The sequence below is a fragment of the Phalacrocorax carbo genome, chromosome 1 (genome assembly GCF_963921805.1).
Source record: "Phalacrocorax carbo chromosome 1, bPhaCar2.1, whole genome shotgun sequence".
In the NCBI taxonomy this organism is placed as follows: domain Eukaryota; kingdom Metazoa; phylum Chordata; class Aves; order Suliformes; family Phalacrocoracidae; genus Phalacrocorax; species Phalacrocorax carbo.
In genome coordinates, this window is record NC_087513.1 from 197,963,908 (window position 1) to 197,983,392 (window position 19,485).

A 19,485-nucleotide genomic window follows, 5' to 3' on the forward strand; every position below is an offset into this window, starting at 1 on the left:
TGAAATTAAGCTGTTGTTTAGGATTGTCTTCCTTTAGTTTAAAGCCAACCTTATTCTATTCTAAATGGTAATTTCTTCCCTCTTTAGGTGGAAGGAACCAGAACCTCTTCCATTAACTCTGCAGGGGCTTCCATGGATGGATAGACAGTGCTGAGTGAATATTTTCAGGAAGTTGGAGGGGGGGAAGGCAGGTGGGGAGGAACACCAAACAAAAACACATACCTGAACAAAAAGAGGTCATCTGTACATTGAGATATCACCTCATTATGTCTCTTGTTGACTGTAAAGAGGCATGGTTGCGTAATACAGTTGCAGACCCTTTTACTATAGATACCTGCAGTTAAGTGAGACACATGCCTCCTCTGTGACCAAAGTAACCCTTCAGAAGGAAGTCTGCAATGCATACTAAAGCCTTGCAGATTTAAGACTCTAGTGTTCATCAGGAAGAAGCTCTTTTGAGCTGGCACACACATTTATGACTCTAGAAATGCCAGAGCTGAGAGAGAGGAGACTGTGTGGAGTGAGGTGAACTGCAGTAGCCAGGGTGTGCTCTGTTAACCTTTTGCTCATGCTGATGACCAGAAGCTTAAATTTGCTGTCTAAGATAAAGAGGCGGGAGAATATCCTTCCCTCATTGAATTTCAGGAATTCAGTGTCTAAGGAAGAAATCCAGCAAGTGGAATAATACAAAGCAAGCCACCCAGTAGGTACAGCAGCTGTCTGTTCAGCGTCTTACCTGAACTGATGAATGAAGTGTGAAGGTTTTGGAGAAGCCCAAGGGCAGGAGGATGTACTAGTCAGGCAGTACACAAGGTAGATTTGAACAGTAGAATTTGCTGTTGGGATAAAAGGAGATGAGGATGTAGGAGAGAAGGAAGTGGAAAGGTTTTAATTATGCCTGAAGCATTCAGGTCAGGGAAGAAAAGTAAAAACATAGCATGTGATGGGAAGAGAGAAGTGGTAGGAAAAAACTGAGAGAGGGAAGTAGGTTACGTCACACAGTTTCACAGGGACCTCTGTAAGAACTTCTATTTCATTTTCTGCTTTCCAATGGTACACCTGTTGACCTAGTTGTTGTCATGCCTCAGAAGACTTTGCTAGGTGCATATCTGAAGAGGAACATGCATAAATTATGATATAATTATTGTCTGTGAAAAGGAGTGTGCTTGCTTGGTTTGTGCAGGGAACTGGAACTCTTCAGCTCTTCCACTGACTCACCAAGCCTCAGGGGCTGGCAGGAGGAATACTAACTCCTGTTTTAGCCCAGAGTAGGGTAGGGAGGCTCTACTAACACCTGAAGTATGTTTTGGAACAAATCAGCTATCTCATATCTCACTTCTAGCCAAACGTGATTCAATACCGATTTACTTACCATATATCGTTTTTTCTTCTTTTCCAGTTACTATTTCTTCAACTGCAGAAAAAGGTAATTTTTTTTTTTTTTTTAAGATGTGAATAGTTTTGTTGCACACGAGTCTTATGGGACATAGAATTTAAATGTACGCCTTTATGTTTAAGCTCTGTATAGTGAGTAGATTAGTGCTAAGAAACAAGGTAAATATTGTGAGGTTGAGTCTGTTTAGCTTCTAGTACCACAGGCTTGGGATGATGACAAGACCTGTGAGCAATGCTACTATGATTTTGGTTTGCAAGTATTTTTAAATGGGTACCTTCTAAGAACAGGAAAAGGAGAGGAGAGAATGAACAGCAGCAGATCCACAAGTCCATTTTCTGTTTATTCCTGAACACACCCTGTGACCTGAACAACTCCTGGAAGAGGAAGAATTGTTGCTGTACTGCTTGCTATTTTCCAAACAGCTTACCCGATCCTTCAGAACTCCATTCTTTCGGGCTGGTTAGAACTGTGCAAAACAACCATTTCAAAGGCGGCTGCACATTAAGGCCTTGATCACTTAAGTCTTGGTATTGGCTTTGGCAAGTATATGCCACGGTGGGTAGTACTTACAGAGATACAAACTGACCAGAAAAATGCCAGCATTCTTGCTCTGCCACTTCTCTTAACTGTGAAGAAAAACTAGTCTAAGAATGATTCAATTCTAGAAGTTCAAAATACAGGGTTTTTTTAATAAAACTCCTTCCACCTCCACCCCATAGAAATACAAATGATTGATGGGATATTTGTTTCAGAGTTATCTCCGTTTACAGGGGGACGTGTTAGATTAAGCATAGATTTGCATTTTTACTATCCACAGAGGGCTGTCTTCAGAGTGTAAGACCCTGGGTGAGAGGCTCTCTTAAATATTTTTGCAAAACAGCATAGGATTTGGAGCTAATCTAGCAGTTTTCTTCCTGGTGGGGAACATCCGGGAGAACACTGTGAAAGGAAGAAACCTTGATGCATTCCATCTTCTTTCATCTTCTAATGAAGAGGTGAAAGGGTGGGAAAACTTCCAAAACAAACTCTTAAGCTGTTCAAAATGGGAGCTGTGTCTTACCTTGGTTTTTTACATCACATTGCATAGCTGGGCTTCACCTAGACTTCACAAAATTTTGCAGATTGCTGTTGTACTTTATTGTTGACCTGTATATGAGTAAGTTTTACTTCCTGGTTTCTTCTGAAAAGGCAAGATCCATGTGTCAGTTCAGGAAGCCTGGCAGAGCAATGATGTTGGAGTTGCATAGGCAGATCACTGACTTCAATACAAATGTGGTGCCTGTCTGACTGAAGCAGGTGCAAATCTATCAGAGAAGAAAAATTAATTGAGACTGACAGTATAGTTGGAACCTGGCTATTAGGCTTTTAATAGCTGTCACCTGCACACTTTTTGCACCTTCAATTCTAAAGCATGTCACAGGCACCCTGCATGCATGAATTTCTTTACCATGGAGGTTGTTCTTAAAATGATATGTGAAGTCTTTTTTTCATTTGAAACTGAAGATTTTGTAAGTTTTATAAAGTTCTTACAAGCTAATTCGCAATAGCCAGGAAATAACATCAGAAGAGTCACAAGGCCAAAGTACCAGTAATGTTGCTATGTAAATCAATAACGTACATTTTAGTAAATATATTTTGCTCCATATTTCAGTGTACTGTGTCCAAATCCTTTTACTCCAGTACTTAATTACAACTTTTGATTAAATTAGTGGTGATTTCTTCACCCCATTAAGGCTAATTGTTTCTTTGTGATTTCATATTCTTGTGTAGATTTATATCCATTAGGATAGGGGAATAAAGTCAACTCTGAACCTCTCTTAATGATATAATATACTTCTGTTATATATTATTACCTCTTTGTAACCTGTCTTGGAAGTAGTGTTAAGAATAATTCAGAAAATGATGTTAAGGACAAATCTTAGGAGAGCTTAGCATATTTTAGGAGGATACTAAAAGCATGTCTTAAGACATTGTTCTCCGGAGGGCATAAATTATGGTCTAATATGCATCAGTGCCTTTAAAGAGAAGTGACTTCACTTGATCACAGCATGGCACCAAGAATTCCAGATTTCCTTAGCTTAGCTGGGACTTCCTCATGACTCTGAGTCTGGCTAAATTGGCAGATATTGGGGTTTGAGGTTTTTGTCATATTTTCCATCTAGCTTGTAATTACAAGAAAATTAGCTGAAGAGGAATGAAGCTGGTTTATATTTGTACTGGAAACTGATGCAAGATGCTTCAGGAAGTAGTCTTCCTAAGTGGCACTGCTGAAGTAAAGCCGTCAAAAATGGTATCTTCCCTCCCTCTCATTTCTTGGGAGCACTGACAGGGCAGATACCTGAAATCGCAGTAGGATTGGTAGCACAGGAGTGGGAAAGAAGCAAGAATTTACTCAGTGCTGGGGCAGTATAGACTGCCGATTGCAGACTCTTTCTCCTCTAGACTGGGTGGTGCCCATCACTAGAACAGCTGTGAAAGTTTTGCTTCTCTGTGAGTTGCCCCAGTTTGGCTGCTGAGGACAGGTCCTTGGCTTTTAACGATGGTGACATATTGCAAGATCTCAGTTATTGCAAGAGTGCAAAAGCACTTTAACAGCTGCCCCTTTCTAGTAAATGCTGGTAGCACTGCCACAGATCTGTACCTCTGCTGCCGCCAGCCTTGGTGCCTGTTATTCTGTGTGTTGTCTGGGCCTTTACAGCCTGTGACAAGACTTTTGAGGTTCTGCTGTTTGAAGTATTGTGTGCACACTAAAAATAATCCTTCAAAAGAATTTGAATTTTGGCGGTGATTTTTATGGGCAGAATAGAACTGTTTACTGTGTAAGTTAGCTTTGCTGTGCCTTGCCCTCCCCTGTATCTCATTTCCTCTTTCCTTCTATTCAACTCCTCTCACCCTCTTCTCTCCCAAAGCTCTGGTCTGTGCAGCTGATTCCACTGCAATTTTATGTCCATTTCTCCTTTTTTCCAAACCATTGCTCATGCTTTAATTGCTTAACTGCATTTTGTTTGAATGTGTATAGTATGTTTTTAATAAAAGACAATTTCTAATTATGCAGTGCCTAGTACAGTGATACACGAGTTCTTTCCTATCACGATGACAGTTTTAGGATGGCTTTAGCAAAAGGTTTTTCTTCTTGCATTTCAGTTAGCTCCAAAGCTGAAAATTTGCCAAATCTGTCTGTAAGGTTGGAGGAGTCAGAGGCAAAGGTAAAAAGCATAATTCTCTGAGGAAAGCTCAAATACAGTTTGTGTGGGTTTTTTAATGTAACAAGTACTGAAAATCCTGAAAGACAATGAATTAAGACCACATTATCTGTGATGTGACTGTGCACATGAATTTTCTGAGCTGTTTGGAAGTTCCCAACATTTCGAGCCTGTTCTGCCATCCATGAAGTATGTCTTACGGCTTCTTAAAGGACACTCTTTATGTGCACGGGAAAGTAGGTCAAGTTTCCTTCTTCCTGCAACTGAAGAGAATATAAGTGAAGCTAATGTAAATATTTAGTATGACTTCTTTTCTAAGTCTTGCTGTTCTGGGACAACTGCTCTGTTTCCTCTTGACGAGTGGTAAAAGAAGCTGTTAGAGGAAACAAGGTCAGAAGAAGCTTCCTAGGTCATAAGGGCTGGGCCTCTGGTGTTTAAGGCAACTATATCTCACAGACACGTTCATAAATTGATTGAACTCCCTACTAAAGCCACCTACATTTTGTTACCACCGTGACAATAATAGCAGGACTCTTCCAGATGATTTGAAAGGACATACCCAGGCAATTTTTAACTCACATACAGCTGTCAGAGTGCAGTCCTCTTCAAACCCCTGGTTTGAAGTTTTTATTGTCATTGATGACCAGTGCCTTCTACAGTGGCACAATACTGTGCTGGTTTTATTAGAAGGAGAAATTAAATTGAGTTATGTAAGTCAGTTATCAAACACTTTAATCCAGAGCTGAACTGTAGCATCATCTATATACAAAAGGGTTAGTTACGTGTCACAGGTGAAATGGAGGGGGTTTTGTTTGGTTTGTTTTTTTCCCTTCAAAGTCTGTTCTGGAGCCATACATGAAAGCATATTGTTTCCTTGAGGAATAGCAACCAGCACATTTGGTGATTTTTTTTTTTTCAAGTGAGCACTCCTAGAGTGCTAAGTCTGCCCAGGGAAGAGGGTTTAATATAACTTAATTTTATCAGGTGATTCATAGTGTAGTAGTTTAGCCATCATCAAAGATCAGGGATTTTATTTCGTATCCTTTTCAGCTATATTGACCAAACTCTTATTTATATTTTATTGCAGTTGTCTACCTTGTGGTTTTTCATCTGTCATTTGTCATGTTTGTATGGTCCTATTGGAAGACAATTTTCACATCTCCTGCATCCCCCTCTAATGAGGTAAATAAAATGTTAGAAAAATGTCAATGCCTTTTTTATAAATAGCTGAACTGTTTTCGGTGATGAAACTTGTTTGCAGTACTGCATGATTCACCTTTCACTTCTCATTATCTAAAATAGAACAGCATGACAGTGTATCATGAATGAAAATTATCAAATTACTCTTAAAATACTGTATACTTTGTGTAATGACATTTCCTTATATGAAATGCACATTTAATTCATCACAAGTTTGACAGTTATGCACAGTGCTTTGCTATGAAGTAGCTTGCTTGAAACCTGCAGTTTTTAAAATGGATAAATCAAATACAGTGACAACATTTTTATATTTCCATTTTAGACAGTTTTGACCTTTGGGTAAGAAAAAAGTAGCAATGCAATGTATACTCATGGAGGACTGAACCACTTACTGCTAAGTCAAGGGTTAAGGTTTAGTGACAATTGAGAAGTAAATACATAAAGGAGCTTTACATAATGGCAAGAGAATGCATGATGACTGTAAGAAGTTTTGTTTTGAAAAACAGTATTAATTGCAGGAACTCTGAGATAGATTACCTTTTTTCCTATTTTCTCTAAGGTGTGTGTATGTAAGGATTAAATACTGGCACCAAATTTAAAATACTTTCCTACCTTTCCTTGGTTTTATAAAGCTTTTAAATTGGCTGAACTGTTTGAGGTTTTGGTTGCTCTGTGGGGATTGAATTTTTATTCTATTTTTGGCAGGACTGACTTTCAGTGCTAATGTCAACCTTAAACATTTTTGAAAAGAGTTAAAACCATGCTTCTAAGGAAAAGCAAACGCTGTTCTGCAGTGCATAATCATGGCTTAGAGATCTGTATCTTAGAAAGCTACAGAATATAAACTGAAAAAAGCTAAAGACTACTCTGATGTTTAGTGAGGCAAAAGGAGTAGTACTGAATTGTTAAACCTAAATATTCAAAGGGGCTTGTTACCAGGATGGTTTGTGTTGTCTTTATCTGTGATGGTTCTGCAGTTAATGGTAAAGTTAAGCAGTTTAGCTAATTAAAATGTGTTTGAAACCGTGTTATTCCACGTTTTGTAAAGGTATATGAACTACAGCTGCTCATAAAGCTAGTGTCTAGTAACTTTTACTGTCTTCTTGGATTCTTCAATAATAGAAAACTTCTGACAGTACTTATCCTGTATTTACAGTAATGTTGTAGCAAACTTTTCATATTTGGTAAGTGAAAGGGATGGTTTGAGCATATGGCATGTCATTAATATTTCCTGTATCAAGGGTGGGGGTAGATCAGATTTAGTACAATTTTCTTCTACAGCTAACTTTACAAAGAAAAAAAGAAAACAACAAACAACAAAAACCACATGCCAAAGAAAACCACAAAAAACAACCAAACAAAAAAGACCCACCACCACTTTTCCTCTCTCTGGGCAAGTCCCTTCTGTTCATGTACCAGTGAATAATTTATGCTGGTTTTACTTAAAACAAAACCTGACTTCAGAATCTCCCCATTGTATGAGAGTGTAATCAGATATATTTTCAGTCATTCAAATTAGCCATTCTTGCAAAACAAATAACATCCTGTGATCTTACTATTGAACTAAAAAAAAGATTCTGCAGCTGCTGTTGTCTTGGTGTAATCCCTGTACATTTGTCATAAGAAAGAACAATCAACATTATTCAAGATCCAGAAAGAGGAAGGAAACAAAGGGATTCTTTCTGTTTTCAATAAGAACTGCTGGAACCTCATTGGAAATTCTGTTAGCTATGTAGTAACAGACAACTTTTGATGCCTTTGAACATATCCTGCCATTGTCCAAAGAGGCTGTGGTCTCATGGCCCTATTAATTTCTGAAATTAGAACAGAAATGTAGCTGTTCGGAAAACCAAAATCCTGTCCAGGATTTTTGGAGTAATATTACAATGTTACTTGGAGTAATTAAAAAACTTGTAAATCTTATTATTTAGTTCCTTTTCTGTGCATTAATGGTTTGCCATAGAAATGTCATCTAGAAGTAGTATTTCATGTTGAATGCCACCTCTGCTTGATTGCAGGTCACGGAGACAGGCATTTGGTCACCTAGCAGACTCGCAAGAGCAATAGGGAGGAAGGCATATTGCACTGCTGTTTGCTAGCATGATGCTTCATATCTGTCTTAAATTTTTTATGTGAGCATCTCCAGTCTTCATATTTGAGTAAATATCTAGCTTAGAGATGGATATTTAAAAAATGAGGTCAAACTCTTGGTGATGACTGAAATGTTAAACTTCAATTTCCCTCTCCGCATAGATTGATCCTAGTTTCTGGCTATTTAAAAGTGGATTATGTTTCATGTTTCACCCTTGAATGGTGGGTAGGCTCAATAACTGGGATGATACTATATGTAACAGGAGACTTAACTAGATTCTGTGAGATATGAGGCAATTTATTTGCATTCTGGGTTAGGAAATAATGCCGAAAAATTGCAGCAATGTCTTACTGCTTCCTCCTTTCTGTAAGTGAAGCCTTCATTGTTGCTTGCCAACTGACTGTAATCCAAAAGAGGAAAAAGTACAGGATGAGAGGAAAATCCATGTGAAATAACTATATACATGTTCTTGGTAGGAAAATATGGTCATATTAAACCACACTAAGCCAATTTTTATTCCAGTTGCACACAGCATTTTCCACTCACTACCATGAATACTTTGTCTGTGCTCATAAAAAGGGCTGTTGTAGTCCATGCAGGAATCTCAGAATTTAAAAAGTGCTTCATAACAGAAAAATACCAAAGGAAATAGTGAGCTCAGCCCCAACTCCACAGGGGCTTGTCAGCCCACTGAGTTTTGTGGGGCTTAATGGTGAAGCTCATAATTTCAGTAGATACCAAACTAAATGTTTCATAAGCGAGTAAAAGTTCTCCAGGTTGTGGTAAAGCTTTACCTTTCAGTGAGGCTTCAGCAGGAATGCTTCTCATGCTTTACTCAGAATTGTAATTCTCTCTGAAACTGTACAGGCTTTGCTGAAGTCGCTTTCAATACAGCTCATAGATTTTGAGACTAGTGCTGACTACTCCCAAGTAAAAATTCCAGTTAAAATCTTCCAACTTCTGTGCTGAAGCCATGAAGCCATCCCCCTTCCTCGCTCTGGACCCCACCCCGGCCCTGCTTGTACTACTCTCTAGGTCAGAAAGAGGAACTGGGACAAGAGAACTTTAGTGCCCTGTAGCAGCAAAGAACTGTTGCACGTTCCTCTTGCTCACAGATCACTCAAATTTAACTCCTGATTAAGCATAAAGGAAAGGTTACGCCTTCTTAAAACTCCCCTGAGTCTCTGGCTTCATGTTGAAGGGAAAATGCCATAGATAATGGAACAGAGATAAAGATTATTTTCTTTTAAAATATGTCCAGGACCATTATGAAGTTTTGAGGATCCCCTGTAATTCCTGTAGTGTTCTGTTTTTCTTTGTGTGGGGCTTTTTGGGTCAGTGGGTAGAGGTTGTCCAAAGGCACAGGATTAAGATACATAGGGTCTTTTCCATGGAGCTTGACTAGAACACAAAGTCATAATTAATCTCTTCATTCCGTTTTCTCCCTCCCTCCTAGTTCTGCTTGTCAAAAGCTGATAAAGAACAATATGAAAAAGAAGAGAGACCAGAATCCCAGCAGGAGATTTTGAGAAGAGCTGCTAAAGACTTGCCTATCTATACGACAACAGCGTCGAGAGGTGAGATACAAAGATAAATTTGTGCTCCTGAAGCTGCTAGTTTAATTCAGTGAAATTCATTTGATGTCATGAACAATCTGTTAAGCACATATTGCAAAGGCCATGACCTTGTTTTGTTATTATTTTGGGCTGGGTTTTTTTTCCCCCAAGGGAAACTGGAGTCCTTCATCTAGGGATCTTAACATGTAGCCAGTATTTGGAATAACTAAAAAAAAAATCCTCTTTTAGCAAGCAGATAGATGACAACATATATCTCTAATTGTGGCTATAAAAATAATTACAGCAAATAAATACAGCTAGAAATAGAGAAAATTCAACTTTTAACTCAATTTTATAACTTCTTTTTCTGAGCTGTATCAGTTCAGCAGGAGGAGAAACATGATACTTCAGGCTAGAATTTAAGAATTAATGTTGTTTCATTCCCATCAGTAATTCAGTACAAAGCTAGTCATGGACTATTTCTGTATTTGCCTTTAATACATGTACCCATTTTTATTCCAACTTATACATGAATGATCTGCAAAACTGCTGTCTTATACATATGTATATTCTTTAAAAGTCTAGCTTTTATATGTGAATATAACTGTTTCTCTTTCTTGAAACTAGCAATGCTGTAGAGTTTTCTGGAAACATAAACTACTGAGAATAACTGTTATCAAAGTTCACTGTGACTTTCCAAACAAAGTCTAAGGACACCTGGCTTTTTTGAATACAAGCCTCCCTTTCAGGGAATCCCAGTCTTAAGTTCCTGAAGTGGTCTGGGAAGCTCTTGCCAGCTCCTAGCAGTTTTGCTTAGCTGTAGGTGTTGGCTTTCCTCCTTTCAAACTGCCTGTGCTGGTGTCTTATTTCCACTGAGAAGAGCCTGAAGGCTAGTTTAAAAATATCCAGGAAAGATGAAGAAGAGCTAATTTACTGAACAGTCTGCTAGATAACTATTTGCTGAGGAGGATAGAGAAAACTAATGCAGAAAGTTGGCTTGCTGAAAGAATATAGTTTCACAGTGGGATGCCTGAGTACCCTGTCCAGAGGCAAAAAAAAAAACCCCAAGTGGTAGGGGATCAGTGCCAGAGGATGAAGGTTGGGAAGACTGGGGAGCCAAACAGTAAATGGAAACAGACTTAGTACAGTAGTAATAAAGTGTTTTAAACACTTTCATATGTTACATTTCTTAAAAAACTGAGAAGTACATCTCATATGAGAGCAGGCACATGAAGGTCTGTGAGAACAGGTGTGGCAAGGGAGGGCAGAAAGCTCTTGAAGATTCAGTTCATATTAAGGGGGGAAACCATTGTAACATTAAATGAGTTCTAATGACTTGACCCTTGCTACCTGAATGCAGCAATCAGATACTGTGATCGATGCCAGCTAATCAAACCTGACCGCTGCCACCACTGTTCTGCATGTGACATGTAAGTTACTGAATCTGAAATGATGCATTTTGTCTCTCCTGCAAGCATCGCTTTAGTGTGTTCATGTCTTCAGTGTGTCAGTCCTTGTATAACAGCAGAATTTACTATTTGTTCCTCTCTCAGACTCTCAGTACCTGGATTTCATGAAAAAGCAAAGTTCCTCCCGTTGGTGCAATATTATTATTGCAGCCCCATTGTCCGAAGTGGCAGAACTAATTAAAAAATCAGCAGTTGTAAGTAAGGAAAGGCAGGTCTGAGATACCAGCACAGCAAATGCTTATTATATCTTGCTTCTGCAGCCTTGAAACAGATGCGTGCTGCTAATAACGCTAAAAACCTTTATCTCAAAGATCGACAGTGCAATGAGATGCCTTAACCATTTCAAAGACATCGCTGCTATTCCCTAGCCTCATTCTGAACCATCAGAGAAGTCTGTAAGGGCACTGAAGACTGAGCTATGAGTGAGACTTCAGTAGGCTGAGCTTGAGGAAATCTAGTTAACTGAAGAACACATCTTTTGGCTAAAATCAAATTTATTAGCAAACAGAGTGAATGTCTGTGTGTCTGAAATGTCTAGCATCTGTCCTTATACTAAAACTGGATGAAAATGGCATGTGGAGTATTCAAATTACCCACTGTGCTACTCTTTTCCTCAATTAGCTTTAAAAAACAAGCAAGCAAGCAGCAAACAAAAAAAGGTAGCAAAAATAGCCCTGAGGAAGACTTAGCTGAAGTGAATGCCAGGCTAACAGACGTTATCCACACAACTCTGAAGGGTCCTTTGGATTTGTTTCCTCTGAATGTGCTCATAAAAATAGCTTGGCTTAATGAACTATTACATGGTGTTGCTCAGTAATGCTCCCCATGTTAATTTAAGAGACTCTCTTCATCACTTTTCTGAATCTCACTTGGTCCTTTTGGGTGAAAGGATGATTGCTGTAATATGGAGAATTGGCATGATTGAGAAGGACTTGAAAAAGGTACAGTGGGGCAAAATACTTTTTAAAAAAAATAGTAAATAAAAAGCAATCCCTGGACCTGTAGAAGCTAAAGGTATGTGTTTTGGGAAAAAAAAAAAAGTGGTTTTTTGCTTTAACTTACTGGAAATTATCTCTTTCAGATGTGTATTAAAAATGGATCACCACTGTCCATGGTAAGTTTATAAAAACAAAAAAATCAGTTAAATAATAATGAATTAGATACTACGTGATGAATAAGATGCTGCTTCAAAAATGCAACTTTGAAGTAAAACTTAATTTTCACAGAATTTCTTGAGGCTTTAATATGTGAAAATAAATCTTGTTCCTAATACATGTCACAACATAGAGTTGTGGGCCCAGTAGCCCAAATCATGCAGTTTCTCCTTATATAGAGAAAACCTGGTGTTAACGAGACCTATGAGAAATCAGATTTCTTTCTTCTGTTTAGTTTGGTATTGTTACCCGGAGAGGAGATACCCACTACGCTGTGAAAATCAGTTCTTGATTCTAAATGATACTCACTCAGACAGTTGCTCTTCTGCAGTGTGTATTCACTGGTAGTCAATAAAAATATTACCTGCTGTCACTATAAGTATACTGCTATCAGTAGTTCACTCGAAGGTGGTTTTGTGACCATCCACCAAAACTGATGGAGAGGCTTTTAGTACCTTCTACGATGACTGCAGTTAGTTCATAGTGTGTGAGACGCTTCCTATACAGACTGTATGTGTCATGTATGCTTTGCCAGGTCATGTCCTGTCCTGTTGAACTTCCTGGGGGGCAAAATATATGAGGGGCCCCAATCATTTGGCCTGAGGAAAGAGACTTCATTCAAAATGGTGGCATAAAATGCTTCTGAAATGCTAGTGCCAGACTGTTTTGGACATAACGCTGACATCATCCACATGTTATGCTCTGCAAAAGCTGAATGTATTGGGTGGTTTTTGGGGTTTTTTTTGGTATATCATAGTAACCTCTTTCTCTTTCCCCTCCTTCTAGGGTGAATAATTGTGTGGGATTTTCTAACTACAAATTCTTCCTCCTGTTTTTAATGTATTCCTTACTGTACTGTCTGTTTGTTGCTGCTACAGTCTTGCAGTACTTCATAAAGTTTTGGACAGTAAGTTCTAACGCTTTTTTTTGTTGTTGTTCATTTGTTTAATCCTGCATGTGTTATTGGAGGCTGCATCAGCATGTTGTCACTCACCATTTACTCTGTTCCATAGTTCATTACCGTTAATAGCATTAATTGAAGTGACTGAAGCAGGAGAACCTTCCAAATATTAATAAATTAAATGTATTACACTGCCCAGGATGAGTAATTGGGGGAAGAAGTTCTGATGAGGACACTGCAATTTCTCTGCTCCATCAAAATTGAGTGGCACAGCTCAGGTTTTTTTGACACTACTGGATTATAGATATGTAGATATAGAAATAACTGGCTGTATCCAACAATTATATATATGAGTGCGTGTGTGTATACACACACACATATATATGAAAATACTGACAAAAGTGAAATATAAATAAAAATTGTGTATCTTCCTAGACTTGTCTATGGATAATCTGCTACCAGATAAGGCAGATTAATTTATTGGGAACTGACCGAGCTCTATTTTGGAGTGCCTCATGGGCATGGCTGAACTTCATACTAGTGGCTTTTATCGATCTGATATGGGTAGAATGCTAAGATATGTACAGTGTTAATGATATAGATCTTCCTTGCAACTTATCAGTTGTCAAATGATGAACGTATGTTCATCACGCATCTTAGTAGGTTTAATAACATTTATGTGAAGGGCAATCATCCTTACACATCAGTGTTGTATTCCTCCTATCAGTTTTGTTCCAGTCACGTTACAGGCTGAACAGAGTGTCTTCTGGTGTTGTTCCCTTGCATCTCCAAAACCTTGTACTATGGCTGCCTGTCTCTAGGCAGAAGAGCTAGCATCAGAATTCCCTTTATCAGTTTCCATTAACAAGCATGGGAAAACTCACTGTAATGGAAGGCTCTCCATCACACCTTTATAAGTAAATAACAGCACGTATTTCTTAGATGCTAGCTGCTGTCAGAGTAACCGGGAAAAGCAGACACTATCTGTAGCTGTAGAAATCTTTATTGGAGCAAAAAGATGTTGCCATGTCGGTAAGAGAAGCTTGATCATGTATTCAGAATAGCTGTACTTAGAGACAGTTGGCATTAGACAGGTAAGATAAATGGTGCAAGAAGTATGTTTGTTTGTGTTCATCTAAGCGTATGGGTCTGATCTGCCGAAGTATTATGTTTCTCTTATTCTGTCAGTTCTGTACAGCAGCCTGTCACTGGAGGGCAAGGAACTGTGTGGGAATTGAGCTGTCAGTATTGTGTGAGATGAAAGTCATAAATGTATTTGTCAGTCATAGCTGAGGATTGACAGATATTTCAGATGAAATGGTCTGATTCTGCTGTTCAATCTTGCTTGACTGTGAATAGTTAAATTTTTAATTTGTGAATGTGCCACTCCCAAACATCTGCCTGGCTGCTTTCCAGTGCTTTGTATGCAATTTCTAATTAAACTGTAGATGCGCTCTTACATATTTACCAGTCAGTGCTTGAGCAAAAACAATGAATTTGTTTTGTCACCTCACTTCGTAAGTGTGAGTGCAACAAAAGTCCTCAGGATATCTGACCACAATGAACATTTAATACCAGCATTTGCAGCAAGGCTCTTCCAAAGCCCATTGGTCATGATATTGAAGTGGACCCTTGAGACAAGAAAGTAAACTTAAGAGGGATTTTTAAAAATTATTTATTTGTTAAAAATGCTTCCTGCAAGAATGAGCTACTTGTGAAATGTAACAAGAGACAATGTAGTGCTGTGCTTGCACGTCTTTCCTTCTTTTCTGGTTACTTCCAAGACAGAATCTGGCGATGCCATGATCTTACCATTAGAGTAGGTCTCTGACTCACTTTACTCATATTAAATCACTCATTCCACAAAGCTAATATTCCTCTGATCTTATAATAGCCTGATTAAAGTAGACTTTCAGAAGGAGGTGGCAGCACTATAATCATATGGGCTTGCAAAATTTAGTATGTCTCTAGTATGTACGCTTTTAGGCAAGTGCTGTTGACTGCAGAATAGAGTCCTGGAAGCTTCTCTCTACATCTGTATCCAGATCAGAGCAGAGCACTGCTGACACATGCTGCCTGTAGACTGCTTCAGTATATTGCTAATGCTCAGCTTTGTCTCTCATAGCATCAGACAGATGACTGTTTTGACGTTTTCTGTTATGGCTCTCTAGATGTTGTTTTTTTCCTCCCAAGCTTGACTATCAGAAATGTTACAGTATACCTTCAAAATGTAGCGTTTCTTTTTTGCTTCCTCAGAGATGTTTTTCAGGGAAGTGTGCAACAAACTGTTCTGTATATCCAGTTTCGGGATGAAAGGTGAACTGCTTCTTAGGGAATGTAGCCTTGGTCACTTCAGAACTTGCAGTGATGAGGTTGTAACGTGTATGTGCTAACTACACAAATGTTAGCAATCCATTGTTTTGCACTGTTGATAATTCTTGCATAGAGACAAGACACACGCAGATACTTGCAGACATTGCAAGACATACACACCTACCTAACTATTCTGTTGAAGAAAGTCTTTGTGTTTCCTGCTTGCACATGCAAGTCTTTTACATAGAATCTTTCATGCTCTATGCAGAAGTGCTGAAGGAAGATCTTGATACTGTTCGTACAGTGGTGGATCAACCACACTGGCTGTAAATGTCTACCACAGACTTACATGCTGATGTGGATGTTAAAATGTTTTGTAGATCAAGGGAATGTGAATGACTTTTTTTTTTTCACTCATAACTACTTTTTCTGTGTTGATGAAATTTTTTATTTCTACCTAGGAAGTTGTTAAAGATGAGCAGATAAAACCTCAGTTTAACCAAATGTATTTGACACAAACACCAGCACTGGCTGAACGCCCAGTCCTCGATGCCTTGTTTACATAGTGCATGGTGGTACTTCCCAGTGTATGTTTGCATCTACTCTTATTCTTGCTGCACTCCCTCCCCCTTGAAACCTGTATGTTTTCCAGCTGTTTTCAGTGTCTTTCATTGTCCTCCAAATTATTTTGGCAATCCTGAGTGCAGCTAATTCAAGGATGTGATATGCGTTCTGGGTAGATGGGACACACCTCTGCAAAACATTGGTTGTATTAACAAAACAAACACACAAACAAAAATTGAAAAAAAAAACCTCAGGAAAAAATAGAGTGATTCCAGATCCTTAGTTAGAACTCATTCCTCCTGCATATACACATAAGGACATATACAAGATCTTCTGAGATTTTTCCAGATTTAAGCTAGACCTAACTACTCATAGATGAGTAGTGAGTCAAGCTCTGGCAGCACTTTTTTTGTTGTGGGTTTTGTTTGGGGGTTTTTTGTGACTTGATATACGCCCGAGTGACTCTGTGCTTGTGAAGGAGTTTGTAGGGGACTCTTTAGAATAGTGACTGGGTTCATTCTATTACGCGTACTAAATAGCCCAAATTTTATTGTGCAAATTGCTTCCCTTTGTAAGGTCTGCAGCTCTCTCACTTGCAAGTCTCTGCTTCGGTGCTGCTGCTGCTGAGCATAATGATTTTAAATAATGTCTGAAGTTTCACTCTCTTTTCACATGCTGCAGCATGCGGACTGCTGCTAGAACACAACTGTGAATAAGCCTGTTATATGCACTCAAAGCCTGCATGCTTCTCTCCAGGAAGGAATTGGCCTTTTCTGAAAGATGCTTCAGTTCTGCAGCTGTCATTCAAGAACTTAATACTAGTGGCTGAAACTGGGTAGTCAGAAGAGGTAAACGCTCCCTGGGGATCATGCAGATTAATCATGCATAATTCAAAAAACTATATTTTCTGGCCCACAGAAAACACAAAGACTAAGCTGCTACTGCTCTTTGAGCTTCAGAATCAACTGGCCTGAGAGTTCTCTGTATAGAACTATTTTGTTTAAATATGCAATTCCAAAAAAGTCATAGAAATAGAAGTTGCAAAAATTAATTAGGAAAGTGGGGCACACTGCAGCATGCTCTGAGGTAGGAAAAGCTTTAACACGAAGCTTAGGATTAAGCAGCAATTGGAGTATGTATTTTGCTAGCTTTGATTTCAAGGGATTACAAAACATAACGTATCCCTACAGAAGGGGGAAGAAGGACTGTTGCACAAATTGTGTAAGCAAAACTGCATTAAAAAAAAAAAAGGCAGTAAATAAGGAAACAACTTAGATGGCAGTTCAGAGAGCTGGACTGTGCTATAATTTGCTTACTGTAGCATGATCTGATGCCAGGATTTTTGAAAATGCTGCGTGTATCTGCCTGACTCCAAGGTGAATGCTTGGGCTCTCCCTAGGCTTTCTGCACAGATTAGTGTAACTTAAAAGCCATACATCTTGCCTACAACAGATTTGTTAAATGCTAGCATCTTAGCTAAGACAGCTAATACCACTCTTCAGGTATAAAGTTTGGAATTTAAAAGCTAATTTAAACTAAGCTTTCCTGTTTCTTGCTCTTTTTTCTTAAATACTCACTCAATTTCAGATGTTATGCTAAAGATACATCCCACAACATATCTCAGTATTGAAGGATATTGGGAGGAAGAGAAACTGTACTGATGTGCTATGGGTTCTTTTTTTAAACAAAGAAACTTGTGCAAAGAATGGCAAGATTTTTTATGGTTTTGCCTGAAACTACATCTAATGGTAGTAGATATGTTCTGAAGTTATAAAGATTTTGTAATTTATAAACCATTGCTTTATATCTCTGGAGTATTCTGAGCTTTTCAGACCTTTATGAATGGTTTCATCGTACAGAATATTCACATAAACCTTACTTGTTATGGGAACAACTAGCAAGGAACGCACGTGGTGTAGTCATGCTGTTCAAGGTGACGAACCACTGGAAAGTGATCCAGCCACAATCTGAATAGCAGTACTTCTATGCTTCGGTAGAAAATGTCATGCCTTAGAAGTTACCGTGCTCTTATGTACTCTCTCCTCCGTTCTCTTGGAGAATGAGGGCTAAGGCTGCTGATGGGTGTTGGAACTCGGCATGTCCGAGAGCACGCGTGCACATCCATTATTAACAAAGCCTGTGCTGTTTTCAGACACTTCATCTTAACATAATACTAGTGTTTAATAAATTGTCTTTGTTTGCGCAAAGCTTTGCCGCAGGAAAGCTGCAGAGAATTGTCCAAAGGTAAAATCCAATATTGCTGTAATTATTTAAGTACTGTTCCTACTATAATTTTTTAGTCATTCATGGTAGCTACTTACCTCAGCAGAGGAGGAGGGAGACTTGTCATCTCTTGCCTATGAATATAGGCAGTGTACAGGGATACAGATGCACCTATGTGTACTTGATCTTAATGGAAATGTGTTCTAGTCTAAGAAAAAATCAGCATTAGATAAGTGGGTATACTGAATGAGCTAATGGAAAAAGTAATGACAATAATGCTACCTGAATAAAAATAGCCTATCTGCTTCCATAGTGCTGTTAAAGGTCAACTACTTAAAAGTACAGTAATTTTGAGGATATAGAACTGGAATAGTATTGTTACAAATTCCATTGGCTGCTTGAAAGTGCAAGCCTAAAAATAGTTGGGGTTGGGGGTGGAATTGACTATCCAATATAGGTGGGAGGTTATTTTTTATATGGTGGTTGTACTGAAATTGTTGTTTTTCATGTAGATCATCTGGTGAATCACTTCTACCTAGTCAGACATGGCAAATTTGTTTTGCTAGGTACATGGTGGTTGTTGCCTAAATCTTAGAGGTCATCAAAAATTGAAGATCTGTCCCAGGTCTTATCAAGGAGTTGTTCAGCCTTGGAAACACAATATGAGAGCCATTCCCCTTTTACGTTCCTTACATCAGTTCAGAAGTAGGTTCAGTATTATTACCCTGCCAGCAACGGGTTTGGACTTTTTTGTTGTATTTTCTTATCTTCAAGTGAAGTGATTTTGGACATGTTTTCCCTGTGTCTCTTTGGCTGTGGCTGCACAGTTAACATTTTTGAGTGTAGGAATTTTTTTTTCCTTGCCCCTTACTGTGCATTTAAAAACTAACAGATGAACATATCCACTCAGGCTACTAAACTCAGGTGGAAGGGGTACCCATCAGCTTTAAATGCTGTTGTATACCAGTTTAATGTGACATGAAATGAAAGCTGGGCTTGTGCTTGTTTGTGAAAAGTGAGGTGAAAGACATACAGCAGAATGGGTGGGGCAGAAAATGTTTAGTGACAATGCTGCATTAGTTGCTAAAAACTGTTAACGTATTAATCTCTTTCTTTCTCCTCAGAATGAATTGCCAGATACCCATGCAAAATTCCACGTACTATTCCTTTTCTTTGTGGCAGCCATGTTCTTCATCAGCATACTCTCACTCTTCAGCTACCACTGCTGGCTAGTTGGCAAAAACAGATCAACCATAGGTCAGTTAAATGGAATACGGAACTGTTTCTTGTCCAGAAAACCAACAAGTCGATGCAAATGTGAGACCTACAGGATATACCATCACATATAAACGGAATTCTTAAATATTGTGCAATAAGAAGCACATTTGGTGAAAGTAATTAAGGATGAAACATA

The 19,485-nt window shown here is 38.6% G+C and overlaps 1 protein-coding gene across 2 annotated transcripts in view; it reads left to right on the plus strand.

Moving 5' to 3' along the window:
* The window catches only part of ZDHHC20 (zinc finger DHHC-type palmitoyltransferase 20), a 51,894-nt gene that overhangs the window by 20,926 nt on the left and 11,483 nt on the right, over nt 1-19,485 (plus strand). For both annotated transcript variants that reach the window (XM_064441170.1, XM_064441171.1), the window contains exons 2-8: nt 1,400-1,426; nt 5,687-5,781; nt 9,348-9,468; nt 10,808-10,877; nt 11,998-12,030; nt 12,857-12,977; nt 19,196-19,328. In XM_064441170.1, the coding sequence (XP_064297240.1) occupies nt 1,400-1,426; nt 5,687-5,781; nt 9,348-9,468; nt 10,808-10,877; nt 11,998-12,030; nt 12,857-12,977; nt 19,196-19,328 (600 nt within the window). The remainder of the gene's footprint in view (nt 1-1,399; nt 1,427-5,686; nt 5,782-9,347; nt 9,469-10,807; nt 10,878-11,997; nt 12,031-12,856; nt 12,978-19,195; nt 19,329-19,485) is intronic.